Consider the following 25291-nt stretch of genomic DNA (forward strand, 5'->3'; position numbering starts at 1 on the left):
TGGACCCTGAACCTTAAACCTTTATTTTATGTTTTAACAATTCAAAAATGGCAGATCTACAAGCATATACACAAGCTCCGAGCTTGTAGATCTGCTATGTTCTGAACGATCTTGATTTCACTTTGTAAATCTTTGAATATATCTTTTTAAAAGCGAAAATCAGATCTGTAACTCAAATATTTGCTTCTGGGGGGTCCCTGGAACAACATTATTTTGAGATGGGGTTCCACTGCAGTACCTATGATCGGCCACCATGTCCATTGTTCTTCACTACTCCCTCGGTTCTGCAGGCTTTGGTGTCCAGTGGTCATTCACCCATCCATCCATCCTCGAAATAATTTACCGGTATTCACCGTCTTACTTGTTTTAGTGGGCTCACTGTACTAGTTATTACTTAGTACTGTTATTGTTTCAGTCGACGTTGGTATTCATGGCTGCCACTTCCCACCTGATGTTGTGTGGGAGTCCAGACTGCTTCAGACCGTACTGAATAACTGCTAGCTTACATAGCATCTTCAGGCTAGGACTCAAGTCTAAGACATACAGGTCACCAGGTTTGTTGTATCCTCCAAAGAAGATGATACGATCTCCCACCATGCAACAGCACATTTCCTTCATCCTATTTGGTCCTTTCCCCTTTGGCTCAACCTTCTTCCAGCAGAAGGTCTTTGGACTGAATTTCCACAGATCATTGAAGGTCTGCTTCCAGTTAGTGCCACCAAATATGTAAAGCTCTCCATTAAAGGTAAAGGCTGAATGATCAGTGCGTCCTTTTGGACTAAGCTGTATAGAAGGAGTGTTCAGCCAGCAGTTGGTCTCTGTGTCAAACACTCTGATGGTGTTGTAGCACTGAGACCCCACTTCCCAGCCCCCAAATACAAACATCTTTGTCCCGATGATGGTGGCAGAGTGGAGTGATGAAGCAGGAGGTGGAGTTCCTCTGGTGTTAATTAAAGACCAGACCATTGTGGTGGTGTCCAACTTGTACATGTCATTAGTGCGTCTAGTCCGTGGGGTGAATCCTCCATGAATATACATGACCTTCCCCAAGACACAGGCTGAGTGGTTCTCCCTCCCTGCTGGAACAGTCCCAGAAACCCTTGGTTTGAACCATATACTGGTGTCGACATCAAAGGCATAAAGCACACTGCAGAAAGGATCCCCTCCCCAGATGTAAACAATATATTCTATCAGCACAGCTCTGTGACCTTCACACACGGAGGGAACCTCAGAGTGACATTTCTCTCCTCCAGGTGTCACGGGGGTCAACTTCCTCCAGCATAAAGACACTGTGTTGAAGACATGTACTTCCATGTGATCCTTGGTGATCAGGCTTCTGTCTCCTCCAAAGCAGTAGATCTGATGTCCGACCACCACAGCAGCCTGGTTCTTCCTCCGTTCTCCTTCCAGATGTATCGTCCAGTGAAACATTTCACACTGCAGAACCACCCTCAATGAGTGTTGACAACTAATTTACAGGTTAACTTGTCAGGATGAAGGCAGGTCGTTTTCCTCTGTACTAGTCGCTAACTTGATGTTTAGCGGATCGGATGATTCATTTTAAAGAGCAATTACATGGTTTTGATGATGACGTTATGATGTCATTGCACGGTCATTACATTGGATATTGTAGGATAGCTAATGATTTCATGCAATCTGATTGGCCATTTGCTCAACCTATCACACCTAGTGTGAAGTGAGTGGTGCCTTTTTATGGATTAATTGTGGGCTCGCTGAAAGCGAGCACACGTATGTTATCTTCATTGTTGTGGGCTCACCTGAAAGGCGAGAACACTGTTATCTTCATTATTTATTTACCGAGTTCCGTCGCAGACGGTACAAAGACAGGGCCCTTAGCCAATGAGTTGCGGAAAATCTGGGAGTGGTGTTAGCTGGAGTATTGGTTGAGCTTCACATGACATTTAGCACGCTGCAGACTATAGACACGAGCGAGCCCACACTGTTTCGTAGGAACAGTATTTCTAGTTTATCAGTCAAGTTCTCCTCAAAATGATGTAAGACACTGCCTTTGTACCGACAGTACAAAGGCAGGGCCCTTAGCCAATGAGGTGCAGCCAAAGGGTTGATCTTTGTGCCCATACATGGTGTTGCATGCAAGCCCACACTGTTTCGTAGGAACAGTATTTCTAGTTCCATTAAACGTCCTGTGAAGCTTGGCCAACGCCCAGCTTTGCAGGACGGACATACATGCACACAAAGCCAGATGTAGGAGCAGTTAGCACCGCTCAAGAAACGACTATCATTTGATATTTATTCATGGGTTGCAATTTTGTATTCTATATTTTTTTTCAAAAGCCTTTAAAAAGCTGGCACATAGAATAAACAAATACTTAAAGCTGGCAACAAAAGTGTTAAAAATGAATAGCTGGGGGCAGTCAGTCCTCTACTTAGAAAATCAAAAAAAATCAAAGGTCAGTGAAAAGTAGTAGAGTAAACCTAGGGCTCTTCAACGTTTTCAGGCCAAGGACCCCTTAGTTCAGAGAGAGATGAAGCAGGGACCCCCACAATCTTTTCATAGATTACATTTAGTTTCATCGTTTGGCAGCACAATCATCACTGTATTTTGGATTCAGGTCAATTTGTGTTTTCAAATATTTAACCACTTGAACCGTCATTACTTAATAAACTTGAACTTTCACTCTGTACTTAGTCTGCTCTTTTTCCCCTCTGCACCAAAGCTCTTTGCTGAAAATAGACGATCTACAAGCACGAGGCGTTGTGAGCTTTAGATCTGCTATTTTTGGCTAAAGTTCTCAGAATATGGACGCTAGTGTTCAAGTGGTTAATAAAAAAAAAGGAGAAACAAGTTTCTATCACACAAAGTATTTGGAGGACCCACTGTGGTAACTCTGAGGACCCCCTAGGGGTCCCGGACCCCCTGTTGAAGACCCCTGCTTTAACCCTTTAAAACCTGGACCCTGAACCTTAAACCTTTATTTTATGTTTTAACAATTCAAAAATGGCAGATCTACAAGCATATACACAAGCTCCGAGCTTGTAGATCTGCTATGTTCTGAACGATCTTGATTTCACTTTGTAAATCTTTGAATATATCTTTTTAAAAGCGAAAATCAGATCTGTAACTCAAATATTTGCTTCTGGGGGGTCCCTGGAACAACATTATTTTGAGATGGGGTTCCACTGCAGTACCTATGATCGGCCACCATGTCCATTGTTCTTCACTACTCCCTCGGTTCTGCAGGCTTTGGTGTCCAGTGGTCATTCACCCATCCATCCATCCTCGAAATAATTTACCGGTATTCACCGTTGTCCGCCTTACTTGTTTTAGTGGGCTCACTGTACTAGTTATTACTTAGTACTGTTATTGTTTCAGTCCACGTTGGTATTCATGGCTTCCAGTTCCCACCTGATGTTGTGTGGGAGTCCAGACTTCTCCAGACCGTACTGAATAACTGCTAGCTTACATAATGTCTTCAGGCTAGGACTCAAGTCTAAGACATACAGGTCATCAGGTGTGTTGTATCCTCCAAAGAAGATGATACGGTCTCCCATCATGCAACAGCACATGCTATGAGTTGGTTCCGGTCCTTTCCCCTTGGGCTCAACCTTCTTCCAGCAGAAGGTCTCTTGATTGAATTTCCACAGATCATTGAAGGTCTGCTTCCAGTTAGTGCCACCAAATATGTACAGCTCTCCATTGAAGGTAAAGACTGAATGATCAGTGCGTCCTTCTGGACTAAGCTGTATAGAAGGTGTGTTCAGCCAACAGTTGGTCTTTGTGTCAAACACTTTTATAGTGTTGTAGCACTGAGACCCCATCCAGCCCCCAAATACAAACATCTTTGTCCGGATGATGGTGGCAGAGTGGCGTGATGAAGCAGGAGGTGGAGTTCCTCTGGTGTTAATTAAAGACCAGACCATTGTGGTGGTGTCCAACTTGAACATGTCATTAGTGCGTCTAGTCCGCTGGGTGAATCCTCCATGAATATACATGACCTTCCCCAAGACACAGGCTGAGTGGTTGTACCTCTCCACTGGAACAGTCCCAGAAACCCTTGGTTTGAACCATATACTGGCGTCGACATCAAAGGCATAAAGCACACTGAAGTACGGATCCCCTCCCCAGATGTAAACAATATATTCTATCAGCACAGCTCTATGGCCTTTGCACACGGAGGGAACCTCCAAGAGACATTTTTCTCCTCCAGGTGTCACGGGGGTCAACTTCCTCCAGCATAAAGACACTGTGTTGAAGACATGTACTTCCATCCCGGTGATCAGGTTTCTGTCTCCTCCAAAGCAGTAGATCTGGTGTCCGACCACCACAGCAGCCTGGTTCTTCCTCTGTTCTCCTTTCAGATGTATCGTCCAGTGAAACATTTCACACTGCAGAATCACCGTCAATGAGCGTTGACAACTAATTTACAGGTTAACTTCAGGATGAATGCAGGTGGGTTTCCTCTGTACTAGTCGCTAACTGATGTTTAGCGTAACGGACGATTCATTTTAAAGAACAATTACATGGTTTTGATGATGACGTTATGATGTCATTGCATGGTTACGTTAGGATAGCTAATGATTTCACGCAATCTGATTGGCCATTTGCTCAACAAATCACACCCAGAGTGAAGAGAGTGAGGTGCCTTTTATGGATTAATTGTGGGCTCGCTGAAAGCGAGCACACGTATGTTATCTTCATTGTTGTGGGCTCGCCTGAAAGGCGAGATCACTGTGTTATCTTAATTATTTATTTACCGAGTTCCGTCGCAGACAGTACAAAGACAGGGCCCTTAGCCAATGAGTTGCGGAAAATCTGGGAGTGGTGTTAGCTGGAGTATTGGTTGAGCTTCACATGACAGTTAGCACGCTGCAGAATATAGACACGAGCGAGCCCACACTGTTTCGTAGGTACAGTATTTCTAGTTTGTCAGTCAAGTTCTGCTCAAAATGACGTAAGACACTGCCTTTGTACCGACAGTACAAAGGCAGGGCCCTTAGCCAATGAGGAGCAGCCAAAGGGTAGATCTTTGTGCCCATACATGGTGTTACATGCGAGCCCACACTGTTTCGTAGGAACAGTATTTCTAGTTCCATTAAACGTCCTGTGAAGCTTGGCCAACGCCCAGCTTTGCAGGACGGACATACATGCACACAAAGCCAGATGTAGGAGCGGTTAGCACCGCTCAAGAAACAACTATCATTTGATATTTATTCATGGGTTGCAATTTTTTATTCTATATTTTTTTTTAAAGCCATTAAAAAGCTGGCACATAGAATAAACAAATAAATAAAGCTGGCAACAAAAGTGTTAAAAATGAATAGCTGGGGGCGGGGCTGTCAGTCCTCTACTTATATAATATAAAAAAGAAAAATCGAAGGTCAGTGAAAAGTAGTGGAGTAAAAAAAAAAAGGCTGAGTTCATACTGTGATTGACAACCATCCACGCACCATCACTTTAACCCAGGGCTCTTCAACGTTTTCAGGCCAAGGACCCCTTAGTTGAGAGAGAGATGAAGCAGGGACCCCCACAATCTTTTCATAGATTCCATATAGTTTCATCTTTTGGCAGCACAATCATCAGTGCATTTTGGATTCATGTCAATTTGTGGTTTCCGATATTTAACCACTTGAACCGTCAATACTTAATAAACTTGACCTTTCACTCTGTACTTAGTCTGCTCTTTTTCCCCTCTGCACCAAAAGCTCTTTGCTGAAAATAGCCGATCTACAAGCTCACAACGCCTGGCAGCACGAGGCGTTGTCAGCTTCAGATCTGCTATTTTTGGCTAAAGTTCTCAGAATATGGACGCTAGTGTTTAAGTGGTTAATTTAAAAAAAATGAGAAAGACGTTTCTATCACACAAAGTATTTGGAGGACCCACTTTAGTAACTCTGAGGACCCCCTAGGGGTCCCGGACCCCCTGTTGAAGACCCCTGCTTTAACCCTTTAAGACCTGGAACCACTTAAACCTTTATTTTATGTTTTAACTTTTAAAAAATGGCAGATCTGCAAGCATATACACAAGCTCCGAGCTTGTATATCTGCTGTGTTTTGAACGATCTTGATTTCATTTAGCAAATCTTTGAATATATCTTTTTAAAAGCGAACATCAGATCTGTAACTCAAATATTTGCTTCTGGGGGGTCCCTGGAACAACATATTTTGAGATGGGGTTCCGCTGCAGTACCTATGATCGGCCACCATGTCCATTGTTCTTTACTACTCCCTCGGTTCTGCAGGCTTTGGTGTCCAGTCATTCACCCATCCATCCATCCTCGAAATAATTTACCGGTATTCACCGTCTTACTTGTTTTAGTGGGCTCACTGTACTTGTTATTACTTAGTACTGTTATTGTTTCAGTCGACGTTGGTATTCATGGCTGCCACTTCCCACCTGATGTTGTGTGGGAGTCCAGACTGTTCCAGACCGTACTGAATAACTGCTAGCTTACATAATGTCTTCAGGCTAGGACTCAAGTCTAAGACATACAGGTCATCAGGTGTGTTGTATCCTCCAAAGAAGATGATACGGTCTCCCACCATGCAACAGCACACGCTATGAGTTGGTTCCGGTCCTTTCCCCTTGGACTCAACCTTCTTCCAGCAGAAGGTCTCTTGATTGAATTTCCACAGATCATTGAAGGTCCGCTTCCAGTTAGTGCCACCAAATATGTACAGCTCTCCATTGAAGGTAAAGACTGAATGATCAGTGCGTCCTTCTGGACTAAGCTGTATAGAAGGTGTGTTCAGCCAACAGTTGGTCTCTGTGTCAAACACTTTGATAGTGTTGTAGCATTGAGACCCCATCCAGCCCCCAAATACAAACATCTTTGTCCGGATGATGGTGGCAGAGTGGCGTGATGAAGCAGGAGGTGGAGTTCCTCTGGTGTTAATTAAAGACCAGACCATTGTGGTGGTGTCCAACTTGTACATGTCATTAGTGCGATCATTCTGCTGAGTGAATCCTCCATGAATATACATGACCTTCCCCAAGACACAGGCTGAGTGGTTGTACCTCTCCACTGGAACAGTCCCAGAAACCCTTGGTTTGAACCATATACTGGCGTCGACATCAAATGCATAAAGCACACTGCAGAAAGGATCCCCTCCCCAGATGTAAACAATATATTCTATCAGCACAGCTCTGTGACCTTCACACACGGAGGGAACCTCAGAGTGACATTTCTCTCCTCCAGGTGTCACGGGGTTCAACTTCCTCCAGCATAAAGACACCGTGTTGAAGACATGTACTTCCATCCTGGTGATCAGTCTTCGTTCTCCTCCAAAGCAGTAGATCATCTCGTGTCCGACCACCACAGCAGCCTGGTTCTTCCTCTGTTCTCCTTTCAGATGTATCGTCCAGTGAAACATTTCACACTGCAGAACCACCCTCAATGACTGTTGACAACTAATTTACAGGTTAACTTGTCAGGATGAAGGCAGTTCGGTTTCCTCAGTACTAGTCGCTAACTGATGTTTAGCGGATCGGACGATTCATTTTAAAGAACAATTACATGGTTGTGATGATGACGTTATGATGACATTGCATGGTTACGTTGGATATTGTAGGATGGCTAGTGATTTCACGCAATCTGATTGGCCATTTGCTCAACAACTCACACCCAGTGTGAAGCCTTTTATGGATTAATTTCATTAAACGTCCTGTGAAGCTTGCAAGGCCAACGCTCAGCTTTGCAGGACGGACATACATGCACACAGAGCCAGATGTAAAACAACTATCATTTGATATTTATTCATGGGTTGCAATTGTAGGTCTACACCCACCATGTTGTGGACCAACACAGGTGTTTGATTTGTCTGATTGGCACCGAACAAATTGCGACCATCAGGTTACTATCAAAACCTCCACCGGCTGTCAGTCAGTCTGTCCGCCCGTCAGTCTGTCCGCCCGTCAGTCAGTCACACTTTTCCCCTACTCATATCTCCGCCACCGTTGCCCTGATCCATGCCAAACTGTGCACACACAATCCTTGGCTGCCAAACCACAACCTCATTTCTCACATGGCCCTCTTCTAGCGCCATCATGAGGACGATTCTTGCAAGACACATTTTTGGACACTGCTCCTACAGCATCTCTACAGTCATGTCGCATCCTCACACGTTTTCCGGTGTAGCCCGGCAATGAGCTACAATACATGGAAATAGCCACTCTACAAGGGGCGATGTGAGCTTGTAGATAAAAAAAAAAGGTTTGAAAGAATGTGAGACATTTTGTGTCTGGGAGGACATACCGTATTTTCAGATTGCTGTATGACCAATTACATATTCATTTGGGGGTCCTTGACATGGAAAGGTTTGACCACCGCTGTAATATTCTAACAACAGACTCACTCCATAGCTTCCACCGTGGACTGAAGACTCACCTCTTCAGACTCCACCTAAACCCATAGCAGTTACCGTAACACTCGCCTACCCTCAATAACCATACATGAAAGCTAGATAGCATTTTGATTAGGTGCGTGGTCTACCTACACTACATAATCTGTGTGTGTGTGTGTGTGTGTGTGTGTGTGTGTGTGTGTGTGTGTGTGTGTGTGTGTGTGTGTGTGTGTGTGTGTGTGTGTGTGTGTGTGTGTGTGTGTGTTGTGCTTCTCCCAGAGAAAACCCAAGCTTCTCCAGAACACTGCTCATCTCCCCAGCATCCAGCTGCCTCAGGAGAGCCCTGCCAACCACAACGCTGTCGTCTCCACGGGTAAAAGAAACATCACCTTTCCTGTCATGTTATCTGTGGGGTGGAAAGCTCATACAGTATGTCCAAAACTGTTACTTGTCAGGATTCAAATTCCAAAATTGCGAAAGGAGCAGATCTGCAAGCTCAAAACGCTTAGCTTGTGAATCTGCTACTTATGATAGATGGATTGATGGATGGATGGATGGATGGATGGATGGATAGATAGATAGATCCAAGCGGATTCTTTTGTTTGAAAGCTGTGAACAGCGTGCACACACGTGGTGCATGATCTAGGCTGTGAACAGCGTGCACACACGTGGTGCATGATCTAGGCTTGGGCTGTGAACAGCGTGCACACACGTGGTGCATGATCTAGGCTTGGGCATGCATGATGAATTACATGGAAGTCTATGGAGACTTGGCAGCTTGGATCTTCAAAGAGATGTTTTAGATTGCAACGAATGAGTTAAGCACAACTATTGTGTGACGCTGTATTATTTATCAAGTAGGAGGGTGTTGATTTACAAAGTCTAATTATCAGGTGCTTTTACTACTTGTGTAAAGTAAAGTATAATGGACCATTTGGCATAACGACTACTTTAAACACTATTTTTTTACACCTGTGTGTGTGTGTGTGTGCGTGCAGTGTGTGTGTACGTGAACAAGCAGGGGAACTGCGGCCCCCACCTGGACAGGAAGCAGATGCAGCGTCTCCCGGACCACTTCGGGCCGGGCCCGGTGAACGGGGTCCTGCAGCAGGTGGTCCAGTCCTGTGTGGACTGCGCCTACCAGCCCAAAGTCCTGCTGGGGGGGCTGCAGAACCACTCTGGAGCAGGGGAGGTGGTCCGAGGTAAATAACTCTCTCTCAGGGGGCACGGTGGTGCAGTGGTTAGCACTTCGCCTCACAGCTAGAAGGTCCTGGGTTCGATTCCCGCCGGGGGCGTGTTCCTCCACCCGCGTCATCACCCACACCCTAGGGGTGGGGTTGGCGATAGAGCCTTTCTGTGGTGAGTTTGCATGTTCTCCCCTTGGGCATAGACCCTCACACAAAAACATGCAGTAGTCCTGGTTTCTATACTACCTCCCCCTAGCCAGCCTGGTGCTCCCCAATGTCCCCTGGCGCGGCAGGGGGAGAGCGGAAACCAGGACTACAGGTTAGGTAGTCACCGGGTGAGAAAAATGGGTTGCATGTGGGATAAAATATATATATATAAAAAAAAAAAAACTCTCTCTCTCTCTCTCTCTCTCTCTCTCTCTCTCTCTCTCTCTCTCTTGCCCACCCTAGAGCCTGGTTCTTACAGTTAAAATGGGGAGTTTTCCCACCCTAGAGCCTGGTTCTTACAGTTAAAATGGGGAGTTTTCCCACCCTAGAGCCTGGTTCTTACAGTTAAAATGGGGAGTTTTCCGTTGCCACGGTCGGGTCTCTGCTCTACATGTAAAGTGTCCTGTGACAACTAGTTGTGAACTTGACACTTTAACTCATTTACTGCCTATGACAAGTATGACGAGTTATATAAATGTGTCCGTTGCGCCTATGACGAGCTGTAAATATGCTGTAATAGCTATATAGATAATAATAGCTATCGACAGCGTAATTGTTGACAGTCAAATATTGACCTACAGTATGTTATGGCCCAAACAGATATATCGTCTCTGTTAGGTCATGCTGGTACTTCTCAGGATTCAAATTCAGAAATGGCAAAAGTAGCAGATCTACAAGCTCAAAACGAGCTTGTGGGTCTGCTACTTCCGATGCTTTTGGTGTGACGTTGTAGTATGATTATTAATTTACAAGTGACATTACATATCTTATTGCCAGACAGCAAAGATATGTTACTTGGGGACTGTATCAGCAGCAGCAGACTCATGGTGGCGCTGTGGTGCTGTTTCTTCCTGCACAGTGAGGACAAGGGGAGGTATATATCGTGATACAATGAGGGAGCCTTGTAAAAAATCCTGTTTAATCGTTAACACTTTGACAGCCGTATGGAGATGCCCATATTAAAACCGTTTTATACCGGACATCTGAGCAAGGACGTTGCAGCCGCACTTGGATTATTTGAGCCGACATTTACGTGAACGGATCGCGCACGCGAAACGCACAGGGATAAGATGTGTCGGCCGAAACCGCCACTCTAAGCCAATGCAGAGGGAGGAATTTGGCTGGGATCGCGTGATGTTTATGGGGGATGAAGACCACGTGATATAGCGCTGATGGTCTTGTAAAATGAATGCAGTTCAGATCATAATATAATAATAGAAACTTCACGGCTAATCTACCAACAAGCCATTCTATTTCGGCTGGTGAAGTGCAGAATTCAATTCAAATCAATAGTTCTCAAACTTTAAAATGTCAAGGTCTCCACTTAACTCTGACAGTATACAAATGAAACCAAATGGACCCTTGTCAGAGTTACATAATTGTAAAGTTCAATTTAGACCTCCCAAAAGGAACCCAGAGAGTCTAGTTTTTGTCAAGTAACTTGAAAAATAACCATAAAAACCAACGTGAAAAAGAATCTTGATAAAACCGTGTAATGTGATACAGCTTGGGAAAATATTGTGATATTGTATTTTTCCATATCGCCCACCCCCAGTGAGGACGGACGGCGGGGTTCGCCTGCTCAAGCTGCCCTCTGCGTCCAGCGCTGGCTTCGTGCTGCGCTTCCTGGAGACGGTGTGTCGTCACCTGCAGTGTGACAACCTGTTCAGCAGCCAGCCCTTCAGTCATTACAGGACACTGTCAGGTAACCTTTAACCTAACCCTAACCCTAGCCCTTCAGCCACTACAGAACCCTGTCAGGTAAATAACTACCTGTAACTGTTCAGCATCTCTTCAGTCAGTACAGAACCCCGTCAGGTAAATAACTACCTGTAACTGTTCAGCATCTCTTCAGTCAGTACAGAACCCTGTCAGGTAAATAACTACCTGTAACTGTTCAGCATCTCTTCAGTCAGTACAGAACCCTGTCAGGTAAATAACTACCTGTAACTGTTCAGCATCTCTTCAGTCAGTACAGAACCCTGTCAGGTAAATAACTACCTGTAACTGTTCAGCATCTCTTCAGTCAGTACAGAACCCTGTCAGGTAAATAACTACCTGTAACTGTTCAGCATCTCTTCAGCCACTACAGAACCCTGTCAGGTAACCTTTAACCTAACCCCAACCCCAACCCCAACCCTAACCCTAACCCTTCAGCCACTACAGAACCCTGTCAGGTAAATAACTAACTGTTCAGCATCTCTTCAGCCACTACAGAACCCTGTCAGGTAAATAACTAACTGTTCAGCATCTCTTCAGTCAGTACAGAAACCTGTCAGGTAAATAACTAACTGTTCAGCATCTCTTCAGTCAGTACAGAAACCTGTCAGGTAAATAACTAACTGTTCAGCATCTCTTCAGTCAGTACAGAAACCTGTCAGGTAAATAACTAACTGTTCAGCATCTCTTCAGTCAGTACAGAAACCTGTCAGGTAAATAACTAACTGTTCAGCATCTCTTCAGTCAGTACAGAACCCTGTCAGGTAAATAACTAACTGTTCAGCATCTCTTCAGTCAGTACAGAACACTGTCAGGTAAATAACTAACTGTTCAGCATCTCTTCAGTCAGTACAGAACCCTGTCAGGTAAATAACTAACTGTTCAGCATCTCTTCAGTCAGTACAGAAACCTGTCAGGTAAATAACTAACTGTTCAGCATCTCTTCAGTCAGTACAGAAACCTGTCAGGTAAATAACTAACTGTTCAGCATCTCTTCAGTCACTACAGAACACTGTCAGGTAAATAACTAACTGTTCAGCATCTCTTCAGTCACTACAGAACACTGTCAGGTAAATAACTAACTGTTCAGCATCTCTTCAGTCAGTACAGAACCCTGTCAGGTAAATAACTAACTGTTCAGCATCTCTTCAGTCAGTACAGAACCCTGTCAGGTAAATAACTAACTGTTCAGCATCTCTTCAGTCAGTACAGAAACCTGTCAGGTAAATAACTAACTGTTCAGCATCTCTTCAGTCAGTACAGAACACTGTCAGGTAAATAACTAACTGTTCAGCATCTCTTCAGTCAGTACAGAAACCTGTCAGGTAAATAACTAACTGTTCAGCATCTCTTCAGCCACTACAGAACCCTGTCAGGTAAATAACTAACTGTTCAGCATCTCTTCAGCCACTACAGAACACTGTCAGGTAAATAACTAACTGTTCAGCATCTCTTCAGTCACTACAGAACACTGTCAGGTAAATAACTAACTGTTCAGCATCTCTTCAGTCAGTACAGAACCCTGTCAGGTAAATAACTAACTGTTCAGCATCTCTTCAGTCAGTACAGAACCCTGTCAGGTAAATAACTAACTGTTCAGCATCTCTTCAGTCAGTACAGAAACCTGTCAGGTAAATAACTAACTGTTCAGCATCTCTTCAGCCACTACAGAACCCTGTCAGGTAAATAACTAACTGTTCAGCATCTCTTCAGCCACTACAGAACACTGTCAGGTAAATAACTAACTGTTCAGCATCTCTTCAGTCACTACAGAACACTGTCAGGTAAATAACTAACTGTTCAGCATCTCTTCAGTCAGTACAGAACCCTGTCAGGTAAATAACTAACTGTTCAGCATCTCTTCAGTCAGTACAGAACCCTGTCAGGTAAATAACTAACTGTTCAGCATCTCTTCAGTCAGTACAGAAACCTGTCAGGTAAATAACTAACTGTTCAGCATCTCTTCAGTCAGTACAGAACACTGTCAGGTAAATAACTAACTGTTCAGCATCTCTTCAGTCAGTACAGAAACCTGTCAGGTAAATAACTAACTGTTCAGCATCTCTTCAGCCACTACAGAACCCTGTCAGGTAAATAACTAACTGTTCAGCATCTCTTCAGCCACTACAGAACACTGTCAGGTAAATAACTAACTGTTCAGCATCTCTTCAGTCACTACAGAACACTGTCAGGTAAATAACTAACTGTTCAGCATCTCTTCAGTCAGTACAGAACCCTGTCAGGTAAATAACTAACTGTTCAGCATCTCTTCAGTCACTACAGAACACTGTCAGGTAAATAACTAACTGTTCAGCATCTCTTCAGTCAGTACAGAACACTGTCAGGTAAATAACTAACTGTTCAGCATCTCTTCAGTCACTACAGAACACTGTCAGGTAAATAACTAACTGTTCAGCATCTCTTCAGCCACTACAGAACACTGTCAGGTAAATAACTAACTGTTCAGCATCTCTTCAGTCAGTACAGAACACTGTCAGGTAAATAACTAACTGTTCAGCATCTCTTCAGTCAGTACAGAACCCTGTCAGGTAAATAACTAACTGTTCAGCATCTCTTCAGTCAGTACAGAAACCTGTCAGGTAAATAACTAACTGTTCAGCATCTCTTCAGTCAGTACAGAACACTGTCAGGTAAATAACTAACTGTTCAGCATCTCTTCAGTCAGTACAGAAACCTGTCAGGTAAATAACTAACTGTTCAGCATCTCTTCAGCCACTACAGAACCCTGTCAGGTAAATAACTAACTGTTCAGCATCTCTTCAGCCACTACAGAACACTGTCAGGTAAATAACTAACTGTTCAGCTTCTCTTCAGTCACTACAGAACACTGTCAGGTAAATAACTAACTGTTCAGCATCTCTTCAGTCAGTACAGAACCCTGTCAGGTAAATAACTAACTGTTCAGCATCTCTTCAGTCACTACAGAACACTGTCAGGTAAATAACTAACTGTTCAGCATCTCTTCAGTCAGTACAGAACACTGTCAGGTAAATAACTAACTGTTCAGCATCTCTTCAGTCACTACAGAACACTGTCAGGTAAATAACTAACTGTTCAGCATCTCTTCAGCCACTACAGAACACTGTCAGGTAAATAACTAACTGTTCAGCATCTCTTCAGTCAGTACAGAACACTGTCAGGTAAATAACTAACTGTTCAGCATCTCCTCAGTCAGTACAGAACACTGTCAGGTAAATAACTAACTGTTCAGCATCTCTTCAGTCAGTACAGAACACTGTCAGGTAAATAACTAACTGTTCAGCATCTCCTCAGTCAGTACAGAACACTGTCAGGTAAATAACTAACTGTTCAGCATCTCCTCAGTCAGTACAGAACCCTGTCAGGTAAATAACTAACTGTTCAGCATCTCTTCAGTCAGTACAGAACACTGTCAGGTAAATAACTAACTGTTCAGCATCTCTTCAGTCAGTACAGAACACTGTCAGGTAAATAACTAACTGTTCAGCATCTCCTCAGTCAGTACAGAACACTGTCAGGTAAATAACTAACTGTTCAGCATCTCTTCAGTCAGTACAGAACACTGTCAGGTAAATAACTAACTGTTCAGCATCTCTTCAGTCAGTACAGAACACTGTCAGGTAAATAACTAACTGTTCAGCATCTCTTCAGTCAGTACAGAACACTGTCAGGTAAATAACTAACTGTTCAGCATCTCTTCAGTCAGTACAGAACACTGTCAGGTAAATAACTAACTGTTCAGCATCTCCTCAGTCAGTACAGAACCCTGTCAGGTAAATAACTAACTGTTCAGCATCTCCTCAGTCAGTACAGAACACTGTCAGGTAAATAACTAACTGTTCAGCATCTCCTCAGTCAGTACAGAACACTGTCAGGTAAATAACTAACTGTTCAGCATCTCCTCAGTCAGTACAGAACACTGTCAGGTAAATAACTAACTGTTCACAGGGCTCCCACGGTCATGACATTCCTGGAAACATTTTGAAATTAGAAAAATATTTTTCCAGTTTTGTTAATACCTCTGAAATGACAAATTAAACATTGGCCAAATTGTCAAATTATATTAGAGGCAGATGTGAGCTTGTAGATCGGCTATTTTCACAATAAAACCGTGTTATACAAAATTCCTCTACTCCCAGGTCCCCAGTTCAAATATGATTATTTCGTGGGTCACGGCCAGAAAAGGTTGAGAACCACTGGCATACACTACCTGTCTTTGGCCATTGCGCATAGGAGTAAGAGACTCGTTATTGAGCTGAATTATTGTTATATTCATGGGTTGCATTTATAGTCCTAAACCGGCCATATCGAGGACCAACACAGGTGTTCAATTTGTCTGATTGGCATAGAACCAATGTTCTACATCAATGAAAACACCTGTGTTGGTCCTCAAAATGGCTGGTTTAGGACTACAAATGCAACCCATGAATAGTCCTGGAAATCAGGTTAAATATTCTGGAAAGGTTTTGGAAATGAATTGGTAAAGATGTGTGGGAACCCTGTGTTCAGCATCTCTTCAGCCAGTACAGAACACTGTCAGGTAAAGAAGGAGAAGGCTCTAGCAGTCATTTTCAACCATTTTAAAGTCAAGGACCCCCAGTCAGTTTGACATGCATTAGGGCTACGCAACCCCATTTAATGGCATTTCCATCTCGGAGACCCCAATCTATTATTGTAAAAAAATATTGTTAATTTAACTCTGAGTGTGTATAAATGGACCATTTGGTTCCATTTGTACACTCTCAGAGTTACAGACCCATAAGGATCCATTTGATTCCTAACTATCATTTAGCTGGGCACCCCCTGGAACTCCCTCAAGGACCCCTGGGGGTCCCCGGACCCCACTTTGAGAACCACTGCCTTAGGACAGGATCTGCTGAATTGCAGCTCCTCTTCTTATTTTATAATGTTATATTCTTTGAAATGTGTTGTATAATGCATTCATTCATTCATTCATTCATACAATGTGTTGTATAATGCATTCATTCATTCATTCATTCATACAATGTGTTGTATAATGCATTCATTCATTCATTCATTCATACATTCATTCATTCCATCATATCATCGTCTGTCAGGTGGAAATCTCATATGTCCAAAACTGTTACTTTTCAGGATTCCAAAGCAGCAGATGTGGTACTCTTCATGTTTTAGTGTGACGCTGTAGTATGATCTGGTAGGGCGTTAAATGTATGGAAAGAACACAAAAGGTTAGAATATGGAAATAAGAGGTTTCTGCTCTGCAGCAATGATATGCTAGATTTGTAAAAAATTGAGTCAGGGTATTTGGATTCAGAAATCGAAGGTACTGAGGACAAAAAAATCGCACCCAGTGTGAAGTGAGTGGTGCCTTTTATGATAGGCGTACAGTACATACATACACGCCAGAACGTCGCACGAGGCTTAGCCAATGCTAGGCTTTGCGGGACATACAGAATAGGGATGGGACGATATGAACATTTCAGGTCACGATGTGTCCAAAAGAACTTTTGCGATTTACGATATTATCGTAATAGCAGATCTACAAGCTCACAACACACAACATTTTTTGGCAAAGAGATTTTGTCAGAGGTCTGTTTTACCAGTTATAGAAGGCGAATTGATCCCATTGCATGACGGAGGATGATTTCACGATAAACGATAATAACGATTATTGTCCCATCCCAAATACGGACGGACATACAGACATACACACAAAACCAGATATAGGCGCGGTTAGCACCGCTCAAACACAGACTGAGAACCACTGATCTACAAACATGATGCTCATGGCGTGAGCGGTGTGTTCTGTGTGTTCCAGTGAAAGAAGAGGCCATGGACAGCCCCTCTCTGGGACGGGGTAGTAAGAGGGGTCCCCCGGGGGTCCCGCCGCCCTACGCAGCGCCCCTGTCTCCCAAACACTTACGAACCGACGCCCATCCTTCAGAAGGTACAAGCCGGCTCGCTCAACACGTTTCTTTGGTGTCCTGTACAGCAGCGTTTCAACCTCAACCTTTCTACTGCATGGGCACACTTTTCATGTCCCAAGAATCCATGGGCACACCAACATAATACGGGGGTGTAAATATCATCACTGTCGGGAAGAAACCTTGTATCTCCAAGTTTCAAATTTGTACGTTTCTTCACAAAGTAAAGCCCTGCTTCATCATACAAGGCTGTCGCACAACAGTAGTGAAAACGGCAGATCTACAAGCACACAACGCCTCGCACCCGCGAGGCGCTGTGTGCTTGTAGATCGGCTGTTTTCACTAGTTTAAATCATTTTTAAAATGATAAATACAATACTGGCTTTCAAGCAGTTTCAAGGGGTAGGGCTGTCTCGATTATGGCATTTTACATGACGATTAATTTTCTCTCAAATAATTGCGATTAACGATTTAATTGTGTTTTTGTCGTTGATTACATTTCTGTTTGGCTTTTAGGCTTTGAATTACACATGGTAGATATGACACATAAGCTAAATATACAAAGAAATTACTGACATATTTGACAACTTTATACTTAAAAAAGAACATTGATAGTGGAAATAGCCGATCTACAAGCTCACAACGCGTCGCATCGCGACGCGTTGTGAGCTTGTAGATCTGCTATTTCCACTATTTTTGACATGGAAACGATTATGACAATTATGAAAAATAAACACCATTATGTCAAATAATCACGATTAGACGATTATGTAATAATTGTGACAACCCTATCAAGGGGCACACTTGACCCTTCTCAGGGGCACACCAAAGGTCACCAGACACAGTGGTTGAGAAACACTGCCGTACAGAATACAGATCGGTCTAAAAGAATATACAATATTGTGTAAAAAGCATTGCAGATGCCCTAGCACAGGGGTCTTCAACAGGGGGTCCGCGACCCCTAGGGGGTCCGCGGAGGTACTGCAGGGGGTCCGCTAAATTATTGCTTTAAAAAAAAAAAAAAAAAAATCAAAAAATGTTTTTTTTTTTTTCATTTTCTTTTTTTCATTTTTCACATTTATGTTAAAAAATAAATCATGATTCTATCCATTTTGAATAGCTTGAATACATGATTACTATGCAATTGACAGATTGTTGATATTATTGACATTGGTTCTCAGTTAATAAGGTACGGCCCACCCTGCTCGCTGTAACTTGTACATGTTTAAAATAAAAAATATGTCGTAGCCCCGACCCCCCCACCCTACGAGGTGGTAGGGGGTCCCTGCTCCATCTCCCCATCAGTTTGGGGGTCCCCGGCCTGAAAACGTTGAAGACCCCTGCCCTAGCACAAATCATAACTGACTGCGGAAACTTCCCACTGGACTTCAAGCAACTCTTGATTTCAGAAGGTTGACATTTCAACATATAAATCCTTGTTTTGAGTGGTCTCCTATAATATTTTGGAATATGGACTTTTGATATTCATAAGCTGTATGCCACACTAGGGCATTAACGAAAAAGTCGACAAGTCGACTCCCACCAGAGAAAGTCGAAGTTGGGAAAAAAAAACTTTCGATTGTGAAAATAGCAGATCTACATGCTCAATCGAGGCGTTGTGAGCATGTAGATCTGCTATTTTCACAATTTCTGCCTCTATATATTTGACAATTTGGACAATGTTTAATTTGCCATTTTAGAGGTATTAAAAAGTCCTTAAATTGGCACTTTAGAAATGTGAGGATACCCTCTATATACTTAAACTTTATGTTGGTTTGTTTACAGTTGAGTGAGAAAACAATGTTTCACATTAAGTTAATCATCTGGGACCCCCCAGAGGGTTGTGTGTGATGTGATGACATTAACAAACGATAAAGTCGACTTCAACTCAACTTTTTACTGAGTTGAGTCGACTTGCAAAAATCACAAGTCGTTAATGCCCTATGCCACACAAATTCAAAATCTTAACAAAAAAGGTTGCAATGTATCTAGAACATATTATGAAAGTTTCAAAAAAATATATGAAAGTTTAAAGAAAATGTACTTTTACACAATATTCTGATTATTTTAGATTGATCTGTGCACTGGTCAAGTCCACAGTGGGAATGTAACCCTTAAGTATAGGAATGGCCCTGTAAGGGTCTGTAGTCAGTCTGTAATTATCCTCAATTAAACACAATCAATTTGATGTCGTGGCATCTTAGAATTACATGAGTATTGCCTTGGACTATGATGTAAGTCAAAGTTGAAGTGGTTACGGTATGTGATATTTACATTCAAAGGGATTGTATATAAAACCATCTGAAAGGGTTTTCATCTAGAAACGGGCATTAAATATTGTACTTTTGCTTTTCCATTATGATATGGCAAAGCACCTGTCTTCACTTAATTTGTTTACTCAGCTACGTGTAGCCAGACAGTCCAAGTGAAAAAACTGCCACTTGGACAAGAACGGCTTTTATGTCGTTAAGAAACCATATCTCCAAGTTTCAAATGTGTATGTTTTTTCGCAAAGTAAAGCCCTGATTCATCATACAAGGCCGTCGCACAAAGCTAGTTAAAACAGCAGATCTACAAGCACACAACGCCTCGCACCGCGAGGCGTTGTGTGCTTGTAGATCGGCTGTTTTCACTCGTTTAAATCATTTTTAAAATGATAAATGCAAGACAAAGAGTTTTGGACATACAAGGTTTCCACTCGACAACGACACTATGTATTTTGTCATTTCCAATATATCAGGGGTCTCTAATCTCCTAATCTATGGGCCCCCCCTCACAGCAGTACAGGGTGCTTTGGATCTGAAAACCCATGCAGAATAAGATCTAATTTCGCCCCTGTGTCTCTCTCTCTCTCTCTCTCTCTCTCTCTCTCTCTCTCTCTCTCTCTCTCTCTGTCTCTCTCTCTCTCTCTCTCTCTCTCTGTCTCTGTCTCTGTCTCTCTCTCTGTCTCTCTCTCTCTCTCTCTCTCTCTCTCTCTCTCTCTCTCTCTCTCTCTCTCTCTCTGTCTCTCTCTCTCTCTCTCTCTGTCTCTGTCTCTGCTCTCTCTCTCTCTCTCTCTCTCTCTCTCTCTCTCTCTCTCTCCCTCCAGCAGAGACCCTGCCTCACGAGGGAAACGGCCTCCTGAAGGAGCAGCGCTTCATGGACTCCGCCTCCAACTCCATGACGCCCCGCCCCCGCAGCGGCTCCTCAGAGTACCTGCCCCCCCCTCAGTACTACCCCTCCCCCGGGGGGGGCGGCGCCACGCCCCTGAGACGACACGCCTCCAACCCCGGAGAGCTCACCGCCACACAGACGCTCCGACGAGTGGAAGGTACGTGTGTGTGTGTGTGTGTGTGTGTGTGTGTGTGTGTGCGTAGTCTCGCGTGGCCAGACTGTTGCCTCCGCGATTTGGTCAAATGCTCCCGGCATACAGTCTGGCAAACCAGAATAGAAATGATGAGTGCGAGATGAAGCGGAAGTGAAGCCTCCTCGTCACTTCCGTTTCCGTCTCACATCGCACACATTTATCATCATACAAACATGTTTAGCTTGCTGCTTAGCAGAAATGACATTTTAAAATATATTTTCTTGAACGGTAATGCCCGTTTCCATTACTCGCAGTTAGGGAGCTGCTGTTCCAGACTCTATATAGCATTCAGAGATTGTGGAATAGTTGTCTGGCTACGCGAGACTAGTGTGTGTGAGACACGGTCAACAACAAACCACACCCCACTATCACAGTATTGTCAAAGATAATGTTGTAGTCGAGTCCCCAAGTCCGAGGCGGGGCGAGTTCGAGTCAAGACCGAGTGTGGGAGGGGGTCGAGTCCAGGTCAAGACCCGAGACGAGACAAACAGGGGTCGAGACCAAGTCGAGACCGAGACCAGATAGAAAATCATAAAAATTGTAATCCTCGTTTGATTGGTAATGTGGAGAGAGAAGTGGTATGCAGCAAATGGCATGCACCATTTACACACATCATCTAGTAATTCATTAATATGGGTATAATATAATACAAGTATTTTCATTGCATTGTAGTGACTCTTGACTCGAGTGGACTTGGTGTGGGAAGAGTCCCTTAGGCCGAGACGGAGTCTCGACAAAAACAATGTCAATGAAAATTCGGACTTGAGACGAGTCATTGACTGACGGACAGCCAAGCTGCATTTCCACTTGCCAATAGGCTATATGCATATACGCCATTTTGTTCTACTTCCGGCTGTCTTTTGACTTCCTTCACAGGTGTTACCGATGATACTAGTCTGGTCAAACAGAGTCAGTGTGCTGATAGTGTGCATTTTGGCTCACCGGAAACACTCTGCTACACCAGTGGGTCTCAAAGTGTCCTTGAGTGGGTTCCAAATGTCCCCATACAGGTGTGTAACTCTGAGAGTGTACAAATGGAACATTTGTTGATTCCATTTGTATAGAGTTATGGGGGTCCTTGGAATTAAAGAACCACTGTACAATAAATCAAACAGAGCCTTAATTAGTATCATCAGTAACACCTGTGAAGGAAGTCGAAAGACACCCGGAAGTAGAACAAAATGGCGTATATGCAGCATATAGCCTATTGAAAGTTGGCAAATGTTGGCATCACTCTAGCCTTTATTCAAGGTTAAAGGGTTCTTTATCGTGCACATGGGTACATAAGAGTACAAATATGTTCTTGTTGTTAACTCATTGTGTGCCAGGCCCGATAATCCCGAGATTATTTCAATGTCTTTCCCTGCCAGGCCCGATAATCCCGAGAAAAACATTTTTTTGAAAAAAAAAAATTTTTGACCCCAAAAAATGTAGTAGACATGATAGCAATCGCGAAATTGCATGTTTAACCCCCATAGCAACCCCATCTTTCAAACATGGCAGCCATCTTTGTTTACATTTTAGGAAAACATAATGGCTGCTATCTCATGAATGCCTGAACGGATTTCCATTCGGATTTTTTTGTTTGAAAGCTGTGAGCAATGTGGACACACGTGGTGCATTATCTAGGCATGGGTGTGCATGATCCGTGCACTATGAATTACATGGAAGTCTATGGAGACTGGAGGGGCATATAAGAGTACGAAGGTATTGTTAAATGGCAGGGAATGTGTTTGTTTGTGTCCTTCACTGACCTGTCTCTGTCTCTCTCTCTCCAGCGGCCAGCTCCACCACGGGCCCCGAGGCCCCCGACAGAGAGAGCAGCGTGATGATGATGAAGACCCCTGGAGGAGGCAGGAGCCCCTCCAACTGGTCCATAGAGGAGGTGATGCAGTTTGTGAGGGACGCGGACCCCTCAGCACTGGCCCCGCACGCAGAGCTCTTCAGGAAACATGTGAGTGTTTAGTGTACTTCATCAGTATGTGAGTGCTTAGTGTACTTCATCTGTATGTGAGTGTTTAGTGTACTTCATCTGTATGTGAGTGTTTAGTGTACTTCATCTGTATGTGAGTGTTTAGTGTACTTCATCTGTATGTGAGTGCTTAGTGTACTTCATCTGTATGTGAGTGCTTAGTGTACTTCATCAGTATGTGAGTGTTTAGTGTACTTCATCTGTATGTGAGTGTTTAGTGTACTTCATCTGTATGTGAGTGTTTAGTGTACTTCATCTGTATGTGAGTGTTTAGTGTACTTCATCTGTATGTGAGTGTTTAGTGTACTTCATCTGTATGTGAGTGCTTAGTGTACTTCATCTGTATGTGAGTGTTTAGTGTACTTCATCTGTATGTGAGTGTTTAGTGTACTTCATCTGTATGTGAGTGTTTAGTGTACTTCATCTGTATGTGAGTGCTTAGTGTACTTCATCTGTATGTGAGTGCTTAGTGTACTTCATCTGTATGAGTGTTTAGTGTACTTCATCTGTATGTGAGTGTTTAGTGTACTTCATCTGTATGTGAGTGCTTAGTGTACTTCATCTGTATGTGAGTGTTTAGTGTACTTCATCTGTATGTGAGTGCTTAGTGTACTTCATCAGTATGTGAGTGTTTAGTGTACTTCATCTGTATGTGAGTGCTTAGTGTACTTCATCAGTATGTGAGTGCTTAGTGTACTTCATCTGTATGTGAGTGTTTAGTGTACTTCATCTGTATGTGAGTGTTTAGTGTACTTCATCTGTATGTGAGTGTTTAGTGTACTTCATCTGTATGTGAGTGCTTAGTGTACTTCATCTGTATGTGAGTGCTTAGTGTACTTCATCTGTATGTGAGTGCTTAGTGTACTTCATCAGTTTGTGAGGGACGCAGACCCCTCAGCGTTGGCCCCGCACGCAGAGCTGTTCAGGAAACTGTTCAGGAAACATGTGTCTACTGCAGCGGTAGGCAACCTTAGGAACCAGGGTGCCAACATTGGCACAGGGGAGGGTGATCACTGGCACACTGGCAAGAAGTGTGAGAGAGAGATTTTTATTTTAAAATCAATTATTATTTTTTAAAGGTGGTCAATTAAAAGAAGTCACCTAATTTACAGCATATCACGTCCTCCACATACTTCTACATTCATTAAAACTCTGAACTCTGACTGGGGCGGGAGTCGGGAAATAGTTGGGGTTCTAATGATCGTTATAACAATGTCCTGCCAATCAAAATATGTCAGAATGTTTGATGGGTGTCATGAAAATGTATGTTGACATCGATGGCACACTGACGATCTAGAAAATAAAAACATGGCACTTCATTTCAAAAAGTTATTTCTACCACTTTTTGTGGTCACATGTTCAGATACTGGATTCTGATTGGCTTAAAACAGTGGTGGACCCCACCCACTGTTGTGTTGCAGTTGTAACATTTCCAAGATCAATGCAAGTTACAACTGTGTTTTCTTTCATTTATATGGTAGAAGTGGTAGAAAAGCAATTTACCTAATGGCTTACGCTATGGGCTTAGGTGGAGTCTTCAGTCCACGGTGGAAGCTAGGGAGTGAGTCTGTAATTCCAAGTGCAACAGGGAGTTTATTCCACAGTTTGGGGGCCAGGAAGGCAAATTGTCTAGGATGAGTGTGAGTTTTCCCTACAAAGTCACTCGTTGTCTTGTATAGTGACGCTGTGCTTTGGTCTGCTTCCTCACCCTCCCCAGGAGATTGACGGCAAAGCGCTGATGCTCCTCCGCAGTGACATGGTGATGAAGTACATGGGCCTGAAGCTGGGGCCCGCGCTCAAGCTGTGTCACCACATAGAGAGGCTGAAGACAGGGAAACCCTAGCACCGTGACACACACACACACACACACACACACACACACGCACACACACACACACACACACACACACACACACACACACACACACACACACACACGGGGGCAATAAGAGCTCAGTGAAACGGCAGTCACACCCGGACTTAAACCCACCACACCAAAAGGACTCTGTAAGCGAGGTATGGCTCCTCCTCTCAGCCAGGGGGCAATACCTCCGGAACCCATTTAGGGTTAGGGTTATGTAATGCGTTAACTATTGAAAAATAGCAGATATATCTTGTAGATCTGCTATTTTTGAAAAATCGTGTTATTTTTTTTATTTATTTTTTTGCAAGTCTTTGAATATATCTTTTTATACTGGGGGGGTCCCTGGAAAAACATATTTTGAGATGGGTGGGAGGGGGGAGGGGGGGGGGGGGTCTGCGGCCAAATACATATCATTTAGGGGTCCTTGACATGAAAAAGTTTGATCACCACTGACATAGAAACATAGTTCAGAAACCTGTTAAGATTTAGGAGACGGTATACAGTAGGGTCAGTATATTCAAAGACTTGCTCAAATTGTCATGATTTCCCCCCCAACAAATAGCAGATCTACAATAGGAGCTTGTACACCTGCTACTTTTCACTAGTTAAAAGCATAAAATGACCCGTAACAACGCGTTCCCGGGCTAATCGTGTTAACAAATTCAGAGGGATTGACTGAGAGGACAAGAAGTGTGCATCGCTGAAGACATTACCTCACAACCCCCCCCACAACAACCCCCCCCCCCCCCCCCCCCCCCCGCCAACAG

At 43.5% G+C, this 25291-nt stretch overlaps 1 protein-coding gene across 1 annotated transcript in view; it reads left to right on the forward strand.

The window, feature by feature from the left end:
* Window positions 1-24897, forward strand: part of LOC308291694 (sex comb on midleg-like protein 2) — a 94553-nt gene extending 69656 nt beyond the window's left edge. Inside the window, exons 9-15 of the mRNA XM_080733801.1 lie at window positions 8603-8696; window positions 9322-9525; window positions 11273-11422; window positions 17237-17365; window positions 20431-20652; window positions 22467-22642; window positions 24378-24897. Of these exons, the coding sequence (XP_080589927.1) occupies window positions 8603-8696; window positions 9322-9525; window positions 11273-11422; window positions 17237-17365; window positions 20431-20652; window positions 22467-22642; window positions 24378-24503 (1101 nt within the window). The 3' untranslated portion in view covers window positions 24504-24897. The remainder of the gene's footprint in view (window positions 1-8602; window positions 8697-9321; window positions 9526-11272; window positions 11423-17236; window positions 17366-20430; window positions 20653-22466; window positions 22643-24377) is intronic.
* Window positions 24898-25291: the final 394 nt, after the last annotated feature.

The sequence above is a fragment of the Nannobrachium achirus genome, assembly GCF_963921795.1.
Source record: "Nannobrachium achirus genome assembly, chromosome: 1".
NCBI lineage: Eukaryota > Metazoa > Chordata > Actinopteri > Myctophiformes > Myctophidae > Nannobrachium > Nannobrachium achirus.